Source organism: Oenanthe melanoleuca, chromosome 8 (assembly GCF_029582105.1).
Source record: "Oenanthe melanoleuca isolate GR-GAL-2019-014 chromosome 8, OMel1.0, whole genome shotgun sequence".
Lineage (NCBI taxonomy): Eukaryota > Metazoa > Chordata > Aves > Passeriformes > Muscicapidae > Oenanthe > Oenanthe melanoleuca.
The window spans coordinates 2,357,649-2,379,145 of NC_079342.1; the positions used below are offsets into that span (position 1 = coordinate 2,357,649).

At 41.4% G+C, this 21,497-nt stretch overlaps 1 protein-coding gene across 4 annotated transcripts in view; it reads right to left on the reverse strand.

Annotated features, from left to right (window-relative positions):
• The window catches only part of PATJ (PATJ crumbs cell polarity complex component), a 133,985-nt gene that overhangs the window by 92,164 nt on the left and 20,324 nt on the right, over positions 1–21,497 (reverse strand). For all 4 annotated transcript variants that reach the window (XM_056497075.1, XM_056497076.1, XM_056497079.1 and 1 more), the window contains exons 12-16: positions 16,984–17,060; positions 14,597–14,653; positions 13,079–13,213; positions 9,385–9,549; positions 8,493–8,621 (exon numbers count right to left, since the gene is read on the reverse strand). In XM_056497075.1, coding sequence (XP_056353050.1) covers positions 8,493–8,621; positions 9,385–9,549; positions 13,079–13,213; positions 14,597–14,653; positions 16,984–17,060 — 563 coding nt within the window. The remainder of the gene's footprint in view (positions 1–8,492; positions 8,622–9,384; positions 9,550–13,078; positions 13,214–14,596; positions 14,654–16,983; positions 17,061–21,497) is intronic.

Genomic DNA, 21,497 nt, shown 5'->3' on the forward strand with positions numbered 1-21,497 from the left:
TGAGTGAGGTCTGATTCTCTCCTTAAGGTGGCCTCACTTTATGGTTGAGACTCTTGGTCCAAACCTTCTGTTCACTCACTCCAACATGTTTACAGCAGTTGGCCCTAGGAACTGCCAAAGGCACTCTACGGCCTGGAAAAACATCCCTGAGGAAGTGCTCAACTGGCTTTTGTTAGATCCACTGCACTGGAGTGAAATCCGAAGCATTTCAGACCTGTTTCTGCCCCTGCACTCGGGCTGCAGTCAGCAGGGCTGCTCAGGAAGGAGATTACACAACGCACAGCCTCTGGCTGTACCAGAGAAATAAACTGCAGGCTGATGTGCTGAAGCAACACAAACTTAAATACAGAGCAGTGCTCAAGGAGGAACACTGAACTTTGCTGTGATGTAAGGCAAAGCACTGGAAATAAAACATTACTATTTATTGATCTGCAGTGGGGGAATAAAGCAAAGAATTTCAGAAGCTCTGGTGTGCAGCCGGCATTAATCAAAACTTCTGTTGTGGGAAATGTCAGCAAAGAAACAGGAATTCGCAGGGAAGGGGGAAAAAAACCAGAAACAAACCACACAGAGCCCCACCCAAAGGAGGAGAGGGAACAGCAAAACAGAGAGGAGGAGGTGGCACAATGGGTTTCCCACACCAGGCTTTCATCATCTGGGATGTGAAATCCTATCAGCCCTCTCCAGCAAGAAGGAACACGGTGGCCAGGGGTGACTCAGCCCTGGGTCTGGCAGGGCTGGAGAGCACAGCACAGCCCCCACCCCTCTGCCCTGCACCAGAGACCCCCGGGAAAAAGCCAAGGGAAAAGACCTCACACGCTACTGCTCTTCCCAAACAAAAAGATCAAAGACAGGCAGCAGCTCTGGGCGTTTTCAGTGTCACTGTGCAGTGGACTCAGGTGCCTGCCACTATCTTTTAATTTATCAAACTTCTCAATCCATCTAAGGTTTTATCCGCCTTTCATATTTGCTCTCGGCAGAGCTAAAGTCTCAGGGATTACATTCATTAGAGTCTCTTAATATCTTAGACTTTCAGACTTTCCAGCTCCAGAAAAAACACACTGAGTGCTGACTACAGGGAAAAGCCACAGAGATAAGGAAAAAAAAGTCCCTGAACTCATAAGGAAGTGGAGGAAAGCCACTGTGTGATGAGATAAAGAAGGGATAGAGATGTGTGGGAAAGAAGAAAAAAATACCAACAAGCCAAGGGAAAAAGCATAAATGGTATCACCTACACAGCCTGTGCTCAGTGGGCTTCAGCATAGGTTGTGGGTTTGATCAGCTTTCAGATTCAAATAATTCCTGAACTCAAAATCCAACCAGGGAGCCCAGCAGCACTTGGACCAGCGAGGGGAGCTGGCCTCAGCACTGGTAAAAGTCTGTGGAAGTGCAGGATGTGTTTTTACACAAGCCAGAGCTCTCCTCTGCATAAAAACCTTGCTTCAGAAACAGCAAATACATGAATTATGGAGTACTTGCTGCAGAAAAAGCTGCAAAATAAAAGTGGGGACAGAGGACAGGTTTGGTTTATTGCAACAAGGATCTGCAAACAGGGACTTGGCCCAAAGGATCACTGAATCCCAGACTGAGTTGTGTTGGAAGGGAACTTAAAACTCATCTCATTCCACCCCCTGCCATGGGCAAGGACACCTTCCCCTATCCCAGGGTGCTCAGAACTTCATCCAGTCCAGCCTTGAGCACTTCCAGGGATGAGGAACAGGGAGGAAAGGTTGCAGAGAATTTTAAGGCTACAGTGAATCACGTTGAGAACAGACAGAAAATTCCAACTGCAACAGGAATCCTTGGACTTGGGGAGCAGAATCTTCCAGCAGGGTGAGGTTCTAAGAAAACAGAACACCTCATAACTTCCACGAGTTCTCAGGATGCTTCATGCTTATCCATCAGCACCAACACACACCTCAAATCTCATCATTTCAGAACAAATTTGGAGCTGTCTGGGCTGAGCTCTTCCACCCCCACTGCTCCACCATCTCCACGTGCCCACTGCCAGGCCAGCACAGCTTCCTCCAGCCTCATCCACATTATCTCAGCCTGCCTGAGATTTACCAAGTGGTTAACAGAAAATCCAGCCACAGTTTTGTCCCTTTAAATTCTCGCCTTCTCTCGCAGGCAGAAGACATCTGTGGAATAATAATGAATTTCTTTGGTTTGGGGTTTTTTGTTTTTATTAAAAGCTATTCTTTCTAGCAGGAAATGAAAAAGAACAACCAGATTGGAGAATTTGGGGGAAGAAGGGAAAACATTTCTAAAGGTTAATAGTAATAATACTGCTCAGCATTTATTTCATGGATATGCAACAAAGCAAAGAAAAACAGATGTTCTCAGTAATGCTCCAGTTTCTCTGCAAACTCAGGTATTGTCCAGAGCTGCTGCAGCTCACAGGGACAGGAGGGATGCTCCTACAATTTGCTCTACATTCTTTACTGAATGCAGGACAACCTGAGGATCAGCACGGCTTTGTGAGAGGCAGGTCCTGCTCAACCCAAATCTGCTGCCCTGGGTTTGGCTGGGGTAACCCATGGCTGAGATAAGAACACTTTGACAACTGAATAAAGCAAAATATAATAGCAATGCTAATACTAATAAATACAATGAAAAGGGACATAACAAAGAGTGAGAGAGGAATAAAACCAGAGAACAAGTGATGCACAATGCTGATGCCCAGCCTGTTCCTGAGCAGTGATTCACCCCTCCTGGCCAACTCCCCCCATTTATATACTAAGCATGATATCCCATAGTATGGAATATCCCTCTGGCTAGTTCAGATCACCTCTCCTGGCTTCTGGTGCTCCTCCTCACTGGCAGAGCATGGGAAACTGAGAAGTCCTTGACTCAGAGTAATCGCTACTTAGCAACAACTAAAACATTACCCTGTTATCAACATTGTTCTCATGCTAAATCCAAAACACAGCACTGCACCAGCTACTAGGAGGGAAATTAACTCTATCCCAGCCAAAACCACAACACCTGCTCAGTGGATGAGGGAAAGGCTGTGGCTGTCTGACTGATGGCCCCCTCCAGCCCATGTCAGGGAATACCCAGCCCCTGATGTGCCTTCCTGCCTCCAGGTTCTCCAGATCTCCTCCTCATCCAAGCTGTTCCTGTCTGTATCTTTGTATGAGATACACAGAAACCTCTTTGATTTCTTATTAGAGTGGTTTCTGCTCTCCCAACACATTAGTACTGCAGCACTGAGGAATCCAGTGGAATCCACTCATCGTGAACACCTCAGAAACTTCTCCAGGAATGGGCTCAGCTGCATCCACCAGCTCTCAGGTCCTGAAAAGTAGTTTTTAAGCTGAACTCCAAGAGAATTTTTCAAAAAGCTATACTGAATTCAATTCATGACACACTATTAAGAATTATTTTACACATGAAGCAGCTTAATATGATTTAAAGGATGTAGAACTTTCCCATAGGGGGAGAGAAGCAAATCCTCCGTGAGATGAGTACCAACACAGCTGGTACTGAGGCTTACAGAACTTTGATGTTAATGAATGTGGATGGGTTGTAGAGATGGGAGAAAAGCTGCCTTTATCAGTTTTCCCAGTACCAAGCTGATAGCCATTGTAAAACTGCTTTTTAATACAGCTGTGCAGCTTTTGCCAGTAAGCCACAGGTTTCCATCACATGATCAGGTGAAAATGTGCTTAACAAAGACGTGAATATGCTCCTTTGTTCATAACAAACTTATCACAAGAACAGACAAAGCTCAAATTATCACAAGAGGGCAAACGTTTAGCCAGCAACTTGTCAAAGCATTCCAGCCTGCATCTCACTGCTGAACAGACCAAGAAAGTTAAAAAAAAAAAAATCTACTTGAATACCACCTTCTACAAATAAGAAGTCAGTTTGCTTTTTTTTTTAAACTCTACATCTGGAGCCTGTTTGGGGCATAAAGAAAAGAGGAAAGATATTTGGAGACACTTAAATTGCTTCACTTCCTGCCGTGAATGACTGTGCAGTGATTTTGTTAGAAAAGAGAAAACAATTGTTTCCCATGCTCCCTGGGAGAAGGACAAAACATAACCTGCTGAATGTGCAGCAAAAGAGACTTCAGTTCAACAGCACGAAAAACTGCTACTAATAATAAAGGGAAGCCAGGAATAAGGCAGCTGTGGGGTCCCTGTTGCTAAAGCACAGGAAAATCCCTGGGGCACTGACCCAGGCAGCCCAAGGCAGGCACAATTCATGCTGCTTCTCCAGCTCAGGGTAACTTGAGGCTCCTGAGTGCTGAAATGCCTCTTTCTGCTTCCATGGATCACTGGGAGCAGGTGAGTCCATGAGTTCCTCCAGCCAGACAGCTCTCCAGGGCAGCTGGGCTGTGCCAAAGCAAGCAGGCACTGGGGACTTATCTCTCAGCACAGGCAGGGAGGAACAGCATCTCACAGTGCTTCCCAAGAGTTATGTAAAATGTCAAACCTCCCCATTCCACCCCTCACCCTCTCCAGTTTCATGCACTCTGAAACAGCTGCTTTAAAAAGACTCTGACTTCAAAGCACAGTAAATTAAGCTCCACGTAAAGTCCATTCAGCTTTCTGTTTAATTTGATAAAAGCTCATCAGACCATTCAAGTTACCTTCTGGTCAATACTGCCTCAAGAAATCTGCAATTCAGCTACCTGTGGTTTTTCCAATATTTCTGTAAAACATTACTGACAGAATCTGTTGGCCTGCAATGCATCAGGTCTTTGGTAAACACAGTTTCAGGGCTCAAAGAACCTTCTATCCTGCAGGGATCTCTTCTTTTTCTCTGTAAGTCTTATGGGATTTTTCTTTCCTCTTGTTTCAATACACTGGGATCACAGTCGTTTTTAGACAGCATTACTTCTCTATTTTAATCTGATAATATATCTTCCAATTTCTTTCTAAGAAAAGGGAGCTGGTCTCAAAAACAATGATTTAGCTCTTAACTTGCTGGCCAGGAGGCTGGATGGGGCTTGGAGCAACCAGGTGTAGTGGAAGATGCAGGGTTTGGAACTGGATGAGAGTTAAGATTCCTTCCAACCCAAACCATTCTGGGATTCTGTGATTAGTTCCAGGCTAGACAAATTCAGTGCTAAGCTGGCTGCTTTCAGGTCTGCTGACAAAGAACATGAAATACACTGAACTTGCATCCCAGGTGATCCCAAATCACTCCAGCAGCAGCATCCCAGTCCCTGCCTCACCATCAGAGCTCTTGGCACTAGCTGTGCCAGCAGCACCACATAAAGGTTAGTGAAGAGGTGAAAGGGAGAGCAACCTCTCCAAGTGAAATGAGAGGGAAATGAAGGGAGGCAGAGTGTGTTACTGCATGGAGGAGCTGGCCACAAGGCTGAGCAGCACAGCTTTTGATGGCCAGGAGACCTCTGCAGCTTTCCACCAAACACCACTGAGAAAAAGCAGTGCCTGTCTAGGAGCCTTGACCATGTCCCAGCACAGTGATGACAACAGAAAAAACACAGAAGATTGCATTTTAAGACATCTTCAGTGTGTCTTATTTAAATAAAAGATAAAACAATCCAGTTAAATCCATCATTTCAAGAATCCACAGGATCTGCTTCCATCCACCTTCTCTCTCATCAAGTATTGACCTTGCTGCCAGCAGAGCATTAGTCTCAAAAATTTTAGATTTCCTACAACATAATTACAAATTACAACATTCAAAGGAGAAAAAAAGGGATTTTTTTTAATACACACAGAGATCACAGGAAGACAAAGAATATCCTATATAAATGCTATCCTGTCATAGCAAAAGGGGTAACTCTACCCCAAAGTTTTAAGAACCTTAGTAAAAGAAAGGAAGGTGGCTCTGTTTTAAGCTTTTAAATCCCTAAAGACAATCAAAAGAAAACACAGGACAAAGTAGAAATACTATTGATTATGCATAATTGGTATAATTAATTTGTAATTAGTTCATTAAAATATATAGGCATTGGAATTATGCTTGTACATTTCTGGGAATATCCTGCAAGTCACTTGGGATGTGCTTATCATTTATTTGATAGATGAAACATTATTAGAAAGACAGCCCATTAAAAATTAATATGCCAGAGTAATAATTTTCTCGATCTCAGCATTCAGTTTTCCACATACTCAGACTCCTATTCTGCCTCACAAAGAATTTTTATTAATTCTGTTTTCCAGAGCATGACTTGGGAAGTGCAGCATTCAGGACAACTGAGGCACAGCATCCTTTATGCTGAGCATGCAGCCAGTTTTGAGAAACAAAAAGGCAAACATTATGAATTATATACCATAGGAGTGTTCAGCACAACTTCTAATACTACAATCAAAATTAAGATGGAAAGGTAAATAGCTTTGTGCTTGAAAACAAGTAGGAAGAAACTTCCAGAGCACTGGGAGCAGCCTGGTCTGTAATTTCTGAGCATTCTTGTGCTTCTGCAGCATGTCTGGCATCTCTCACTGTCAGAAATGTATGAGCAGGACTCCAGGGCTCCTTAAACACTGCAGGAACAGCCCCAGTCCCACCCTAGGGATCCACTGGGATCCACCATTTCAAAGGTGTTGCTACACCTTTGTGTGGGGGAAGGTCAGGTGGGACAATAGAGCATCACCACTTTTTAACCCTGACACCACTTCCCTGTCCCCACTGAGCTTCCTGAAGTTTCTCCAGTGTTTCTGGAGTGTCATTTCAACCAACAGCTACAGAAATAACTGGATCTTAAAAACCCAGGATAGTCACATCACCTCCTCCAAGCTGGGTATACAACACCAAACTTTCCTCAAATCTCTGTAATGGACAGAGCCAGTCCTTTTGTGTTAATTACCAACAGGATTCCTGCTCAAAATCTCCCCTTCAAAAGCATTTTCCTCCCCACCCTACCTCTGTCAACACTGTGGCAGCCTAGAAAGGCTGGTCACTCACTGAGGATGAAGATGGGCCATGGGAAGACCCATCTTCATTGAAAAATACCTAAAAAAAAATTAAAACTCTTATTCCTCCAAAGGAGAAAATCAGCAGTGGATACACAGCACAAGCAGTATCATTTACCATTACAAGGCTTGAATTTTCTCTTGTAAAACAAAGAGTGTGTGCCTAAAAAAACACCTTTCATGTTTTAAAGAAGGGTCTCCAGGTCCTCTAAGGCACAATTAAACACTGCTGTAATTCTGTGTTTCCCAGCAAATCTCTGTTAAGAATTCCAAACACTCTCCCAGGAACCACACATAGTTTTTTTTTTCCCCTTGCCTCCACTGTAGCATGGACAGTTATTTATTTTCTTTGCCTTGCACTCAAGGATGTGATGGATGTATTTACATAAACACACACACAGGCACAGATATCTCTCTATAAAAATTAATCTGCAGATGATGAAAAGTGTAAAAGATCTAAGAGGCGAATCCCAAACAAAAGAACACACTTTATACACTTTATACATAAATATCTTGAAATTATAAAGATCTGAGATTAAGTGGTTTACCACTCATTTAGAATTGATTAGAATGCATTTAAATTTAGCTGAAAGTACCACAACATTGCTCGTGTATTTGCATCTGCAAATAAGTAAATAAAAAGCCTGCTATTAAAGCCTTCATTAATTCTGATTATACGAGAACTTAAAAGCAAATCTGTGTATTACTGCTCTGTAAAGACTCCCAGCAACTCTAGAGTAGAGCTGGCACTGCAACACAACATGTGTCAGCTAAAATGACTAACAGGATCTATTTTCAGTAATCTTAAATTGCACTGGTAAAATATAGAATTAATGGGTTTGCATAATACTTCAAATATTTTTTTCCCTTCTAATTCATTCCCAATTCCTGCCTTATTGTATCAAAAAGTGAATTTTATATCACTTGACATTTATGTACAACAGTTGAACACATTTCATTAAACTACAATGTTTAGGCAGCACTCAGATGTGATGTGTATATTATTATAAAGAGTGATCCAGCTATTTTATTTCCTTATAAATATGATGACTGGAGGTTTAAAAAAATATATCATGTTGACTAGAAACATGAAGAACATTTCATTCTGACTAAAGATTTTGAGAGTTTCTACATATTTAACTGAAGCCAGTGTTTTAGAAAGAAGGATTCATTAATTTTAGTAGCATTTCCCTCCAAGTAAAGACTTGTCTGTTAATTTCTGAGGAGTTTAACAATTAAGAATATAATAATCTCCAACTAATGCCCAAGAACCTTCACTTGCCATTCTCACAGATGAAAAGTTATTCTAAGTTAGAACAAAATACAACAAAAAACCCACCTTGCCCAACATTTAGTCACTAAACTCAGAGTTATGGGGTGGAGCTTGATTAAAGATTTTGTACTTCATCATGTCCAAAAATCAGAGGTTTAGAACACTCCATACTTACAGAGTTGGCCTCAAAACTTTTCTCTATAGTTTCCAGGCCCAAGTGTCAAGTCATTACTCAGTAATCAACATCACAAAACATTTTAAGGCATTGTGAAAGACAAAGGATCAAATGGATTTTTAGGATTTAGTTCTACAGAAAAGCATACCTGATAGTCTAAAATGCTGAATCCTAAACCATTTTTGTCTTTCTCCAGCTCAATAACCTTCACATCAGGAGACCATAATGCCAATTCCCCTTCTTCCTCCTCAGGATTAAAATCTTCCTCGGGTTTCACCTGGAAAATAAAAGCTCTGATTCAAACACCATTCTCTCAGCTCTTTACAAACACTATTCCTTCAATATTTTGATTATTAATGGTGCATACATGCCCTAAAATGTGACCTTTTTATGGAATTAAAACTTCACTGAGCATTATGAATAGAGTTTTCTCCAGCTTCCTGCCTTGAGTACTCCCCTGGGCACAGGCCTACATGTTTTGAGCATCAGAGCCCAACCTGGCACACAAATACCCATGTATTAGTCTAATTAATTGTTAGAATATTACTAACCTGTTACATGTTGATGAACTTCAGCTGTCCCATTAGATGCATAAAGGAAAAATAAATAGCATAAAAGATTTAACCACAGACAGCTAATAGAAAGGCCAGACAATCAGAAAAGATGAGAAGCCAAGCTGTAAATACTTTTTCAAACAGGAGCAACCACAAGTGTCAAGTTTTAGTTTGAGACTTTAAAGCTCCCGCGACGGAAAGAAACTTTCAAGTTTCAATTATTTTTTTTCCCCCCAAGTTCTATAAAATCCTACTCAGAAGCAATCAGCTAATGGTGGCAAGGATGTGATTTAGTGTAACTCAGAGCTCTCACTCACCTATTAAGTGTAGGGATGATGGATGGGATGTAAAGTCAGCAAAGCAGCTCGGTGATTTACCTACCTGGTCTTCCCACGACAGTAAAGTTTCTCAAGACCAAACCATGCAAAGCCAGAAATACTCCCCAAAAAGTCCTTTTGCACCAGTGGGTGAGAGGAGAAGTGTTACCTTGTGCTCTGGAGGGGCAGGAGCCACGGGGGGCTCGTCCACCAGAGACTCGGTGCCGTCCCCGCAGAGGCGCCGGCAGCACACCAGGGTGAAGGGGGGGGGCACTTCCTTCAGGAAGGTGACAGCCTCACGCCGGGACTTCCCACACAGCTGCACCCCGTTCACCTGCAAGCAGGATGTGCAAAGCATCCACAAACAGAATTAAAGCATACCCACCAGATTTTTTTTTTTTTTTTTTTTTTTTTTTTTTTTGTGTTCGGCGTCTATTTTTCCCCACCTGAGCGTGAAAGTCTGGTTTTACCTGGGGATGCTGGCACAGCTTGCATGCTGTATTATTTTTATACATAATATATAAATTTTATAATAAATATATTTATTAATATGTTTTATTAACATATGCTTCTGAAGAATGTATAGATTTTTGTAAAACTTCACATCCAAGATCTTGTGGCTACTGACTGCTGCATTGTGTCTCTTCAGCTTCCTCTAATTTCTTTTCTGCTCACCAAGCCTAAACCTTTCCTACAACTCTTATTTCCTTCTCTCCTGTTTCTGTGTTGGGGATCTTTTTTCAGCAGTGGGCTTATGTGTCTGAATTAAAAAAAAATTAAAAAATTAATTTTCCCACAATATTTTAAGCAAACACAGGTTCTGATCTCCAAGCAAAAAACTGAAGTCAGAACTATCACAACTAGTTTAAAAGTTTGGCTCAATTCTAACTTTGCCAGTTTAAAATGTAACAACTGGCTGAAACTACAATAGATCCTACAGAAAACAGGTGAGAATGTTTGTACAGTAAGAAAGAATCCAATTACAGTAAGCAATTAACCAGAAAGGCCTGACAAGGGTCAAAGCTTCAACGCTTACCATACCATAAACTGAAGATTGTGAGTGATAACAGATCATTGTTAATGGATCTTCTAAACAACAAACTTAGAAAAAAATAGATAGATAGATAGATAGATAGATAGACAGACAGACAGACAGACAGATAGAGGTGCTTTAAGAATGGGATACTGCAGTTGCACTTTTTTTGTAGCTGTCCCATCCCTGGAAATGTCCAAGGCCAGGCTGGACAAGAGCTTGGAGCAACCTGGGATAGTGGCAGGTGTCCCTGCCCATGACACTCTGTGATTCTACTTCTGCAGGAAAATAAAAAAAAAAAGTGATTCATCCTCTTTTACCTATTTTACGACCTTTGTATCCTGAGGGCTCCTCTCTTTGCACTACAGGGGTGCCCCTAAACAGGAGGACAGCAGGATGTCAGCAGGTGCCATAAATCACCATAAATCAGCATTGCAGCCCCAAAAGAGCAGGGGTTTAACCCAGTGAGTGCTGTGGAATCAATCCCAACACCTCCTGTGTTCCAGGGATTTCTTTCAGGCTGCCTCAAGCCTCTCTCATGATAAATGTCCACAGTGCTGGAGTGCAGCCACTGCTTTGGGAACCCAGCACCTCATCCAAGTCACAGCAGGAACCAAGGCACAGCAAGTGGGGATAACTGAGGATTACCTTCAGTACTTCCCTCCGTATCTGATCCAAGAAAACAGCATGGAAACGTTCACCAGCCATGGACACTCCTTTAGATGGGTGCACTTGAGGCAGAGCCTCTCCATAAACCTCCCAGATCTTGCTGATCAGAGGGATTCAATCTTATGCAAGGCTCCACAGCAATCCCACTTTAGCCAACATTTGCTTCCTGATCACTTCCATTTTTCTCCCCACTCTGTGCTTTCTGCAGTGTAAATACAGTTTGTACTGCTGGGAAACACAGAGTTCCTCTCACACTCCACATCCCAGCCAAGCACAAAAATTGAGAGTGGTGGAATTGGCCTCCACCAAGGTAAGACAAACTGCTCTGGGCTTTTTCTGCAAGAATTACAGCAAGTGCTGAGCTATCAGCCTCATCCATTAGTTAATTATTTAAGCAGAAGGATCTATGTGTAAGGATTTTTTAATGCTTGGAGAGTGGCAGCGTGGTGGAAAGCTCCCAGCACTTCTCAGCATCCTGTGATGGATGGGGAAGAGCTACTGTGCACCCCCCAGCAGACCTGGGGACTCCCATTTCTCCTCCTGCAGCTGCCAGAAATCACCCTCTGAGCAGGCAAGGTGCCCTACACCCACTCATTCAGCACATCAGCCAGCCAGCCCTCAAACAGCAGGGAAATTGTACAACAAAAGGGCTCAAAAAAGCAATTTACTCCTAAAAAGGAACACAATGGAATTAGCTGAAATGAAGGGCAAGGGAGGAGTATTGTGCTGTCTCTTATAATTCAAACACATCATTAAAAATAATCAACATTCAGCCTCACTGTATATTGAAAAAAAAAAGTCCTTGCTGATCATATTTCATTCCCAAAGGTATCAGGCCCAGGTAAGGCTGCTTGTTTGAGAATGGGGCTGTCACTTTTTCCACTGCAAACCCCTATTTAAGGGGATTTATAAGTTGGCTGCAAAAACATAGTCTGGGCTACACCTGGCACCTACAGCTTTAGCCCCAGAGCACATTTTTATTTTGTTGGGGTTCTTTTCCCAACAACAGAGTAGCAAAAAATTTACACTCACTAGGTCTGGACATGGCTGTGAACTGAATTCTGAGCAGAGAGTAATATGAACTGTTAAATACACACAATTAAAGTTTCCTAAGTTACTCTACAGCACTGCATTATTGCTTTTTGTATAAATTTTTTTTTTTGTTTAGTGGCCAAGCAATTTAAATGACACTTCCAGCATTCCATTAATCCCTTCCTTCAGGAATCAAGATTTCCTCCATTAAGCAATAAGAACATGTTCTAGGTCTTAGTGATATCAGTATGAATTTTTGATGTTAGAGGGTGAAGAAGTAAAAGCAAAATAGCTGTACACCTAACAAATCAATCTTTCAGAAGGCTTAATTCTGTTCCCATTAAATGTTCTTTGCATCCACTAAAAAAAGGTTCAAATATCAAAATATTCCACAAGGAGTAAGCATGCAATAAGAAATTAATGCCTTTTCACTTGCAGGCTGAGATACCAATGGATACATGCACATACACACACAAAAATAGGAATTGTTTTCATTTTATCAAATAATTATTTTTTTCCTGAGTAAATAGGTCTGGTGGGACTCTGATAACTCCAAAGCTGCCTCAATACTTCTTTATACAAAATACTTCTTTATACAAAATACTTCTTTATACAAAATACTTCTTTATACATTTAAACAAAATGATGTGTTTGCTCATACACACAAATATCTTTCAACACTCAACAAAAAAGTTTTATTGTGTAACTGAAACCACTGCTCCTAAGACTGTTGTAAATTTTTTAGGGGTGACAAATATTCAGAAAGATTATCCACCACAAAAGCTAAAGCCAAATTGTGCAAAAGACTGAGCCACAGGACTACAAATAATTCAACACAAATATTATCTCTGCCCTTGTAATTCCTGATACTGGTGTTAAAACATTTCAGGAAAAATGCCCATGAAGTCACTGAGAGGTCACAAGAAATTGACTTTTTCTCCATAAACGTGGAAGGGAACAGTGAAGAAAATTAATGTGAATTCCAACTCTGCTTTCACAACTGACTCTGGAATAATTCTGTTCACACACAGCAGCCAAGCTAGAACTTAAGAGAAGCATTTTAAGAAGGCAAAACAAACAGTAAATACCTAATTTTTATTTTTGTGGGGGTTCTGTTTTATTTTTTTACCTCCAGCAGTTCATCCTCCAGCTGCAGAATACCAAGGATTGCAGCTGGGCCATCTGAAGCAATGGATGAGATGTAATGATGTCCATCAAAAGTGTCCAGCTCAACTCCTAATCTCAGAGTATGGATGGGTAACAGCTGCCAAAAGATAAATATAAGTAAGTATTTAAGTATAAATCTTTATCAGTAAAACAGATTTAGGATTCAGTAGCTCAACAAAATGAATCAAGTCCACAGCAAGATGATTAAATGTTCACAGTGACCTCACCTGTGTCACAGCACAACTGTGTTTGCATAAATAAAAACAACCAGTCTGCTCTTTGGGGGAAAAGGCAATTTGAATTGTATTCTCAAATAATTAATAGGAAAAACACAGGTAGAAGTACCACCCAAAAGGTGAGCTGTCAACAAATCACAGAATGGTTTGGGTTGGAAGGGACCTTCAGTATCATCCAGTTCCAACCTCACTTCCATGGGGTTGGAGCAAAACAAAAATAAAAGAAACAGAAATAAATAAATGAATATAATAAATTCTATAATTGCCCTAAAATCTCACCACAAGATCACCTGCCTTACTCCTTTGGGAGCTACACTTCTTTGAGGTAGAAAAATATCCATGAAGTGTTGTCTGTAAGTAATTACTAAAACTGACATCCTTTTTTTCTGCAAGGAAAAATCATTGATTTTGTGTCAGCTTTTTCCCACTGGGACTCCCTAATTTGGAATTTTCTCTAGGAAACTCCAACCCTCAGTGCCTAAAGTCTGCTAATATTAGGAAAAGTGGAATAAAAGTGAAATACTTTCCAGACAAGGCAGAAGAAATCATGGCAACCTGGGGAGAAGAGATGATCAGCAGGAGCTGCCCCTTCAGTTTGGACATTTTCTGATTTTTTCTTACTGGAGTTCAAACACTGACTGTCCTGCTTCCTAAATTATTCTGGATATTCAAAGGAGCAATCCAGTGATGCACAGCATTCCTTCACAGCCATGTCTGATCATGACTCTATGGCCCTTCCCCACTGAGGTGTGCCTCCAAATATATAAATGCATCACCTCTAAAAACCTCTTTTCCACAATACTAACACAGGTATCTTGAAAATCTCTTGGAAGTGAAATTAATTTAAGATCTGACAATTTACATGAATTATACATCCCTTTTCCTGTGCCAGGATCACTACAGCAAAATCCTCTGTGGGACAAAAAAGTTTTCAGCAGAGTTTCCAACCTGTGATCCATTCTGTGCAATTAAGTACCCCAAAATTTAGGGTTTATGTGCATGGTTTGAGGGTGGTTTTTTGTTGATTGAGGGTTTGATAATGAACTGTTAAAAGGTTCATTTGCCTGTGCTATGAAAAGGTACTGGATCACTCCAGAAGATAAGCAGAATATTGGCAGCCTATTTTGGAAAACACAGAGCCACAAAACCACTAAATTCCTGAAACACATCAGGAATTGTGTCACGCCCTCCCAGGATTACTCTGCCAACATATACCACGAAGGAAACCACCATGCAAGCCTTACCTTTGAGTACTTCTGGAGCTCTGAATCGTCCTTAAAGGGCATATCCACATTCACAACCTAAAAATTGGACATCAGAACATTTTTCAACAGCAGGACAATAAAGACTTCACCAGAACGATGAAATTCTGGCAAAAAAAAAAAAACAAAACCTCACGAGCAAAATAAACCATACTTAAACAATGTCACATTGATGCAAAATAATTTTAAACAAATGTTAAGAGAAATCTTTCAGGCACAGAACATTTACAAGTAGGAATGTGGTGATTATGCACTATTAGCAGACTCCAATATTATCCTATTCCCCGAGCCCAAATGCCAATTTTAGTCAAGTTCAGTAATCCTGTGTAAGCACAAAATGCCATTATGTTTGACACAAATACCCACACGGACTTGCCAATCAGAATTTGAAAGTATGACAGCTTAAGTTGTTACCTCAGGCTATAGTGCAGCCATCTCCCATCCAGACTAACCCACCAACTTCTGTTGCTAACATGGTTTGAAATACATAACTTTAATTACCAAATGGGAATGGAAAGTGGGTTATTTAAACAAGGGACAGGAAATCCTTTCAGTATTTTTTTTCAAGATTCATAAAATGAACATATTCACCACCAGTTTTTTTGTACTGTCCATCCTTAACATGACAGATTTATCTGTAACCTTAGAAGGTTATTTACTCCAATTTTAAATGTAATTAAGATAAAATCATAGAATAGTTTGGGTTGGAAGAGTCCTTAAAGATCATTTAGTTCCCATCTATAGCCCTAGGTTGGAATTTGGGACACTGAAGTTGAATGTTTAAAGGAAAGCTACACTTTGTAGACCTGAAAAAAATAGAGCCTTGCAAAAAACCAGGTAACTTCTATTTGAAAACTTTTAGTTTCATAAAGACTAGACTTATGGATTAATTTTAAACAGGGCTTCCAACATGCTTTTCCTGACAGACTGAACCCATTTCATGGGTAACTAAATGGATTTATGACTGGCAACTCCTCAGCCTGACTGACACCACACAGTCCCTGAATCGGGATCTCAGCTCCTTCCACTGCCACCACAAAGAACCAGCAGCACAGAAGCCACCAGGGCCACCAACCCCTCTCTTCAAACAGCTATTTCCTCTCAAGATAAAAACTCCTGAGAGAATCCTGTAGGTGAGTTCCTGTAGGTGAATCCTTGGGGGTGAGTTCTGGGGGCTGAGTGAGGATAGTGTGACACAGGGACTGGGGTGTCACGGGCTGGACTCAAACTGGACATTGCTGAACACAGAGGGGAGGCACAGGGAACCAGAACCAAAAAATGACTTTCAAAATGGGATGCCAGGAGAGCTCCCTTCTATTATTCAAGAGCCCCCATCATTAACATTTCCACTGCTGACATTTCACTGGCGGCGGCTGCAGAAGGATTGGGAAGGGCTGGATTCACCAGCTAAGCAGGATTTCATCCTCTGTGGGAAGTGTGATAGTGCTCAGGGAGGTAACATCAGCCCCTGGAAATGTAAGGGTGGGAATACCAAGCAACTGAAGTGGGCAGCCAAACAGATTTATTGCAGCACGTACATAATCTCACACGGGCTTCGGATCTTAAAGGAGCGCTAATGGAAAGAAGGGAAGCGAGTTTCTCAAGGCAATTCTTAAAGCTACTTTAAATCTCCCAGAGAGTGACTGGAACGATGGCTACTCCAAGTAGCAAAAATAAGTGTCTCTAAATCAACTGGACAAGCATTGCAAAGACAAACAGGGCATTTTCTTGGTGGTGGTGGGAATTTTTTTAAGGCTTCGGAATGAACGCTGTCCGGAGTCTTTTATCTGTACTCGCTGGCTCACCCAGCACTGAAAAGTGAATTACAATTTCCATCAACTCCTCGTGACAATTCATCAAAATAATCTTTTGCTAGGCAATTATTTAATATGAAGTGAAGAAATATCTACTAGACACTGGCACCACAAAGTTACACTGTTGAGGATTACTTTGTATTTTCCCAGCATGTTTGAAAATCATTCTTTCATTCTTCAGATAAAATTGTAAGATTCTTCTGAAAACAGAAGCTCTATACTGAGCCATGAATGAAATAATAAAAATGCCATATATTTTAAGTGGCTGCTGTGATGCAGACTTAACAGGACAGCTGATTTCCTTAAATCACTCTTCCTGTCTTGTATTTGTGTAACACTAGTATCTATATAAACAGAATAAAATAAAAGGGTAACAAATCCCCCAACTCATTATAACACACATTTCAGCCCTGATGTTACAGGAAAGAAAATCTGATGTTACTGATCTGTTCCAAACACTGAACTCTTCTATAAGCAGCCTGTAATGCTAAGCTCACAGATCTGTAATTTAAAGAAATAACATTCATGAATGTAGTTTATTGAAATAAAGCATACCATAACTTCGTATTCTGGTCCCAGCAGGTTTTCCCACTTGGATTTCAGCTCATGTGCTGCAGGGAGTGGGACTCTTCCTAAATATGAAAGTGAATATTAAATTTACAAGCATATTGTACACTCAGAAGTACATTTACTTCTAAATACTCCAATAAAAATTCAGTGTAAATAAAAGATTAGAGGGAATAATCCCCAAAAGGGAAGTGCATTAAGCTGAGTCTATCAAACAGCACAAATCAAAAACGTCTTTCTTAGGAAAACAATGCAGAATGTCAGCTCCTGTAAAAGTGTGATTTATTCAGCTGAGAGGCAGAAGAGGTGATGCTTGGTGATGAGATGTGAGTTCTGTACCATGCAGTACTGTAAATAAATCATTCTTTCAGGCTGCAAAACAAATTTCACACGGCTGCATCATTTGTTGCTGTAAAAGCGCTTCCCACTCCAGGGAAACAGCATCTCCCACCCAAATGAGCCCCTTAAGAAGGAAAACACCTGACAAGATATTGCTGCTATCAAGGGGCTGTGTCAGCACAATGCAGGCACAGACTTTATTTATACATTTGGCAGGTATAAAGCCTTGTCTACTTTAATTAGGCCAGTAAGTAACATGAGCTTTAATATAAGCTCCAGTTCTAAACCAGTCTTCCGTGGGAACTTGGCTATCTTGACATTTATATCTTTTCAGCTTTCTTACTTATGCAACCAAGGCAGTTGGTTACAGTCCTGTAAGACAATTTGACAGAGCTAGACAGCAGAAAATGACTGGCTGCCCTGTGTTTGACCTCAGCCAGAAGCTCAGCTCACATATAAAGTTCCAAGCTGGAGCAATGTGTAACTGGTAAGAATCAAGCTCTACAGCAAATTCCATCCAGCAGCGACAGCAGCAGCATCTGGGGGCTGAATTACCAAAATCTGGGTTGGTTTTTTTTTCCCCCTTGGATGAGTGCAGTAGTTTGTCAGATGTCTAGACAAGGCACAGACCACTGTGTCCCCTGAAATTGGGAATGTGAAGCACAAGCTCACGTTCTGCACACAAGCAGTGAGTAAAAGGGAGGGGGGAACTGTGGAGACACCACGAGGAGCTCAGAGCCCACCTAGGAGCAAAAGCCTGCACAAATGGCACTGTCAAGCTGCCTCTGCTTTCAACACCTTCACAGACTGCAAAGATAAAGCTCTGCAATACAATCCTCATTACACACTTCTATAACTTTGAAGTTTTCCACTCAATAAAAACAAAGATTGAAGTTTGCTTCTGTGACAACACAGCCCACCTCTGTATCTCTCCAGCTCACTTTCAGCCATGCCAGACAAATGCAAATTCTGTCTGCTCTGCACTGAGAAACCACACTGCTCGTGCCACTTGGAAATATCCAGAGGATTTTCAACCTACAGGCTCAAGCAGACACAGATATCTGAAAATTCCAGCAATCCTGATAGCTATTTTCTGCTACCAAAACCACACCCCACCAAGATTAAGAACTTGGGTTTGTAAATACAGCCCACAGTTGTCTCTGAAATAAATTATCTCCTTAAAAAATAATGAGAAGACAAATTGTCCTAAAATTTTCAACTGCTAGTTAAGGTTTTTTAACTTCATTTGAAATTAAAGTTTCTAATGTGTGACTTATTATCAAGCACAGGCTGATCACTTTTTTTATTTCTCAATTGTATCAAAACCAGAATACCAATGCATTCTTCTGCTCCTTCCATTTGCAGTAAAACAGAGGGACAGAAATTCCTGAGCCTCTTTTTCTGCTATTACAACACAGTGTGAACACACAGGACCTAAGCACCTGTAATCCCCTGAGCAGCCAAATATAGATTTTAAGGTTCACCAGGAGTAATGAATCTCAGGGTCAAGCCCAAAGTTCAGTTCAGCAACTGTAAGCTGTGTTCAGCTGGCTGAATACAGATTTTTTTGTCACTTCCAAAACACATTGCCAAAATCTATGAGTTGTTCAGAGCAGGTGCTGATGCACGTCTCCATTTGAAGTTTTCCCCTTTCTTTCAAATACACTTTGAAGTCTCTGCTTGTAACTTCCTTAGAACTGTGGAAATGCAGGCTGAAGGGATTTGGATTGAATATATTCAATTCCAGCGGCATCACTCAATTCACTTACAATGTTCCTTTTTCCCCAAACAGCTTTTTCCACATGGCAGCTAATAGAAAATTTTTTTCTAGTCTCTCATCCAGCTGAATTCCTCATGACCTGACATATGTACCATGTCTTCCATAATGTGCAAGGCCTCAGAAATGAAAACACTTCCCAGGGACAGCTTTCATTAGCAACAACTTTTCAGCATATTTAGCCTGTCCTTCTGCCTGTGCTTCCAGGCAGTTTTTCATTTCTAATTAGCAAGCACGAAGAAGAAACCACAAACGTATTGTAAAAATCATCTTTTCTGGTCAGAACTGTCAGCTTCTTCAAAACTGGGATCTCTTTTTCTCAGCTTCCTCCCTCTCTCACAAATTTACTACACAAGGGTGTGTATTGTGCTTTTCATAAAAGCCCTACCTTTACCTGCCCTGCTGCTGGGGCTTTTCCCCAGACATCCCTTAAACTCCTAACTCCCAGCATTGTCCCTCTGGGTTCTGAGGGCTCCTGCAAGGCAGGATGGAGCAGTTCTGCCCAGCCTGCAGGCTTGCAGAGGCAGCTGTTGAATTCACTGCTAGCACTGAGTTTCAGGCCTCGTGCACGTTGCAGCTCAAACCCTGCACCAGAACTGCTTGAGCATGGCTTTGCCTGGCCAGAATTACTATTTAATACCTCCCCAGGAAACACAATTTAATAGGAATTTCACACAACTGGGCTTAAAGGGAAGTAATATGCATTTTATAAAACATACCTTTTACATTAAACTTCTAAAAGCTTTTCCAGAGTTTAATCAGAGCCTTAAATTAGCAGTATTTACTTTAGCACCATCATAATGAAGTGCCCACTACCACATCCAAAATAAGTACCTATCTTTGGAATTTAGAGTTGGCCATTAAATTCTGTTCCAAGGTGAAATCTCATCTCATATTCCTGCAGGAGTAAAATACGCATGGAAGTCCCACAGTAAAACAAACTGGGTAAGTGACACAGGACAGACAAAGTGCTGCTCTTTTCCAGCCTCTGTCATAGCAAAACAAGGCTTGAGAACCTCAACTCTCAGCTACTCAACCACCTCTGTTCTGGCTTCCTATTTCTGGGAACATGCAAAAATCACAACAAAGGATGTCTGGTTACAAGGCTTGGACAGAAAAGTAAAACAGAATGGAATATAGGAACTGCTACATTTCTCGTTTCCAGGTTGTCTTTAATACTGACAGATCTTCAACAATCACAGCAAATTGCTATTCATTGACAGCCGTAATTTAGAATCCTCTATTACATCTACATGTCTTAGAAACTACAAGGCATAAGGATAATTTATGCTGACTTTAACACAAGCTGTATAAATTCACCCAGAAGTTCCTGTAGAGGAGCCCAGAAATCTGTGGGAGAATTGAAGATTCTGGAAAGACCTCCAGCCTTGCTTCCAAACTCAGCTAAAACCCAGAGCAGCCCATGCCTTTGTGACCTGCCCCAGTGTCTGAATGCCTTCTGTTAAAAAAATGCCTTTTCTGGGCTCCAGCTATTGGGTCTTTACAACCAAGACACAAGTTCTGATGAAGCCACTGCAGTGCCAAAAGAGCAAACTGCAGCATGTTTAAAGATGTGGTATAGGAAACCTGAAGAATATTATGAAAATACTCTGCAGGAGTCTAAGATGTGTGAGAGCAAGAAGATCACAGAATCATTAAGGCAGGAGAAGATCTCTAAGATTATCAAACCATGGAGATGGGTATGACTGAGGTAACACTGATCAGGAAATAAACATGAATTCCCTGGAGTCCCATCTCCTGATGCTGCTCACCCAGCAGGCTGGTGCAGGGCAGCAGATGAGGATGATAAATAAAATCTCTCAGGAGAAAACTGCAGGCAGGATACATCAGGTCATCAGTGCAGGAGCAAGACCACAAAGAGGAATCACTGAGCTGGAGGCTTTGAGCTCTCCAGAGTTAATGAGAGTCATTCCTGAGTACTGAAAGAGCTGCATCTCCACTGACTGTGACCTTAAAAATACCCTCCCTAAACAAAGGGGACCACTGCTGACTGGAAAAGGGGAGATTTTCTGCAAGGAAGAAGATCCAGAGAATTACAGGCCCTGAGATATCACAGAATCCACTCTCAGCAGACCTGTAGACAGGGTGGGGTGAAAGAGCTGGAGCTTTACTTCAGAAAGCATTGCAGGGCAAAAGCTAAAGCTGGAGTGAGCCATGACAGCCCACCAGTGCTGAAAATGGATTAAAGATGGGAGCCATAAAGATGGGCAGATATCCTGTCTACCTGCTTGGTGTAGACTCTGCTGCTTTTCATTGTGAAGATTATCCTTCTGTTCTTGTTTTCCCTCATTCTTAGTGGCCACACTAATTCCAGTCCCTACAGCTCCAGGGGACACAAAGATTGGAACAGTTGGCTGCACTGTGA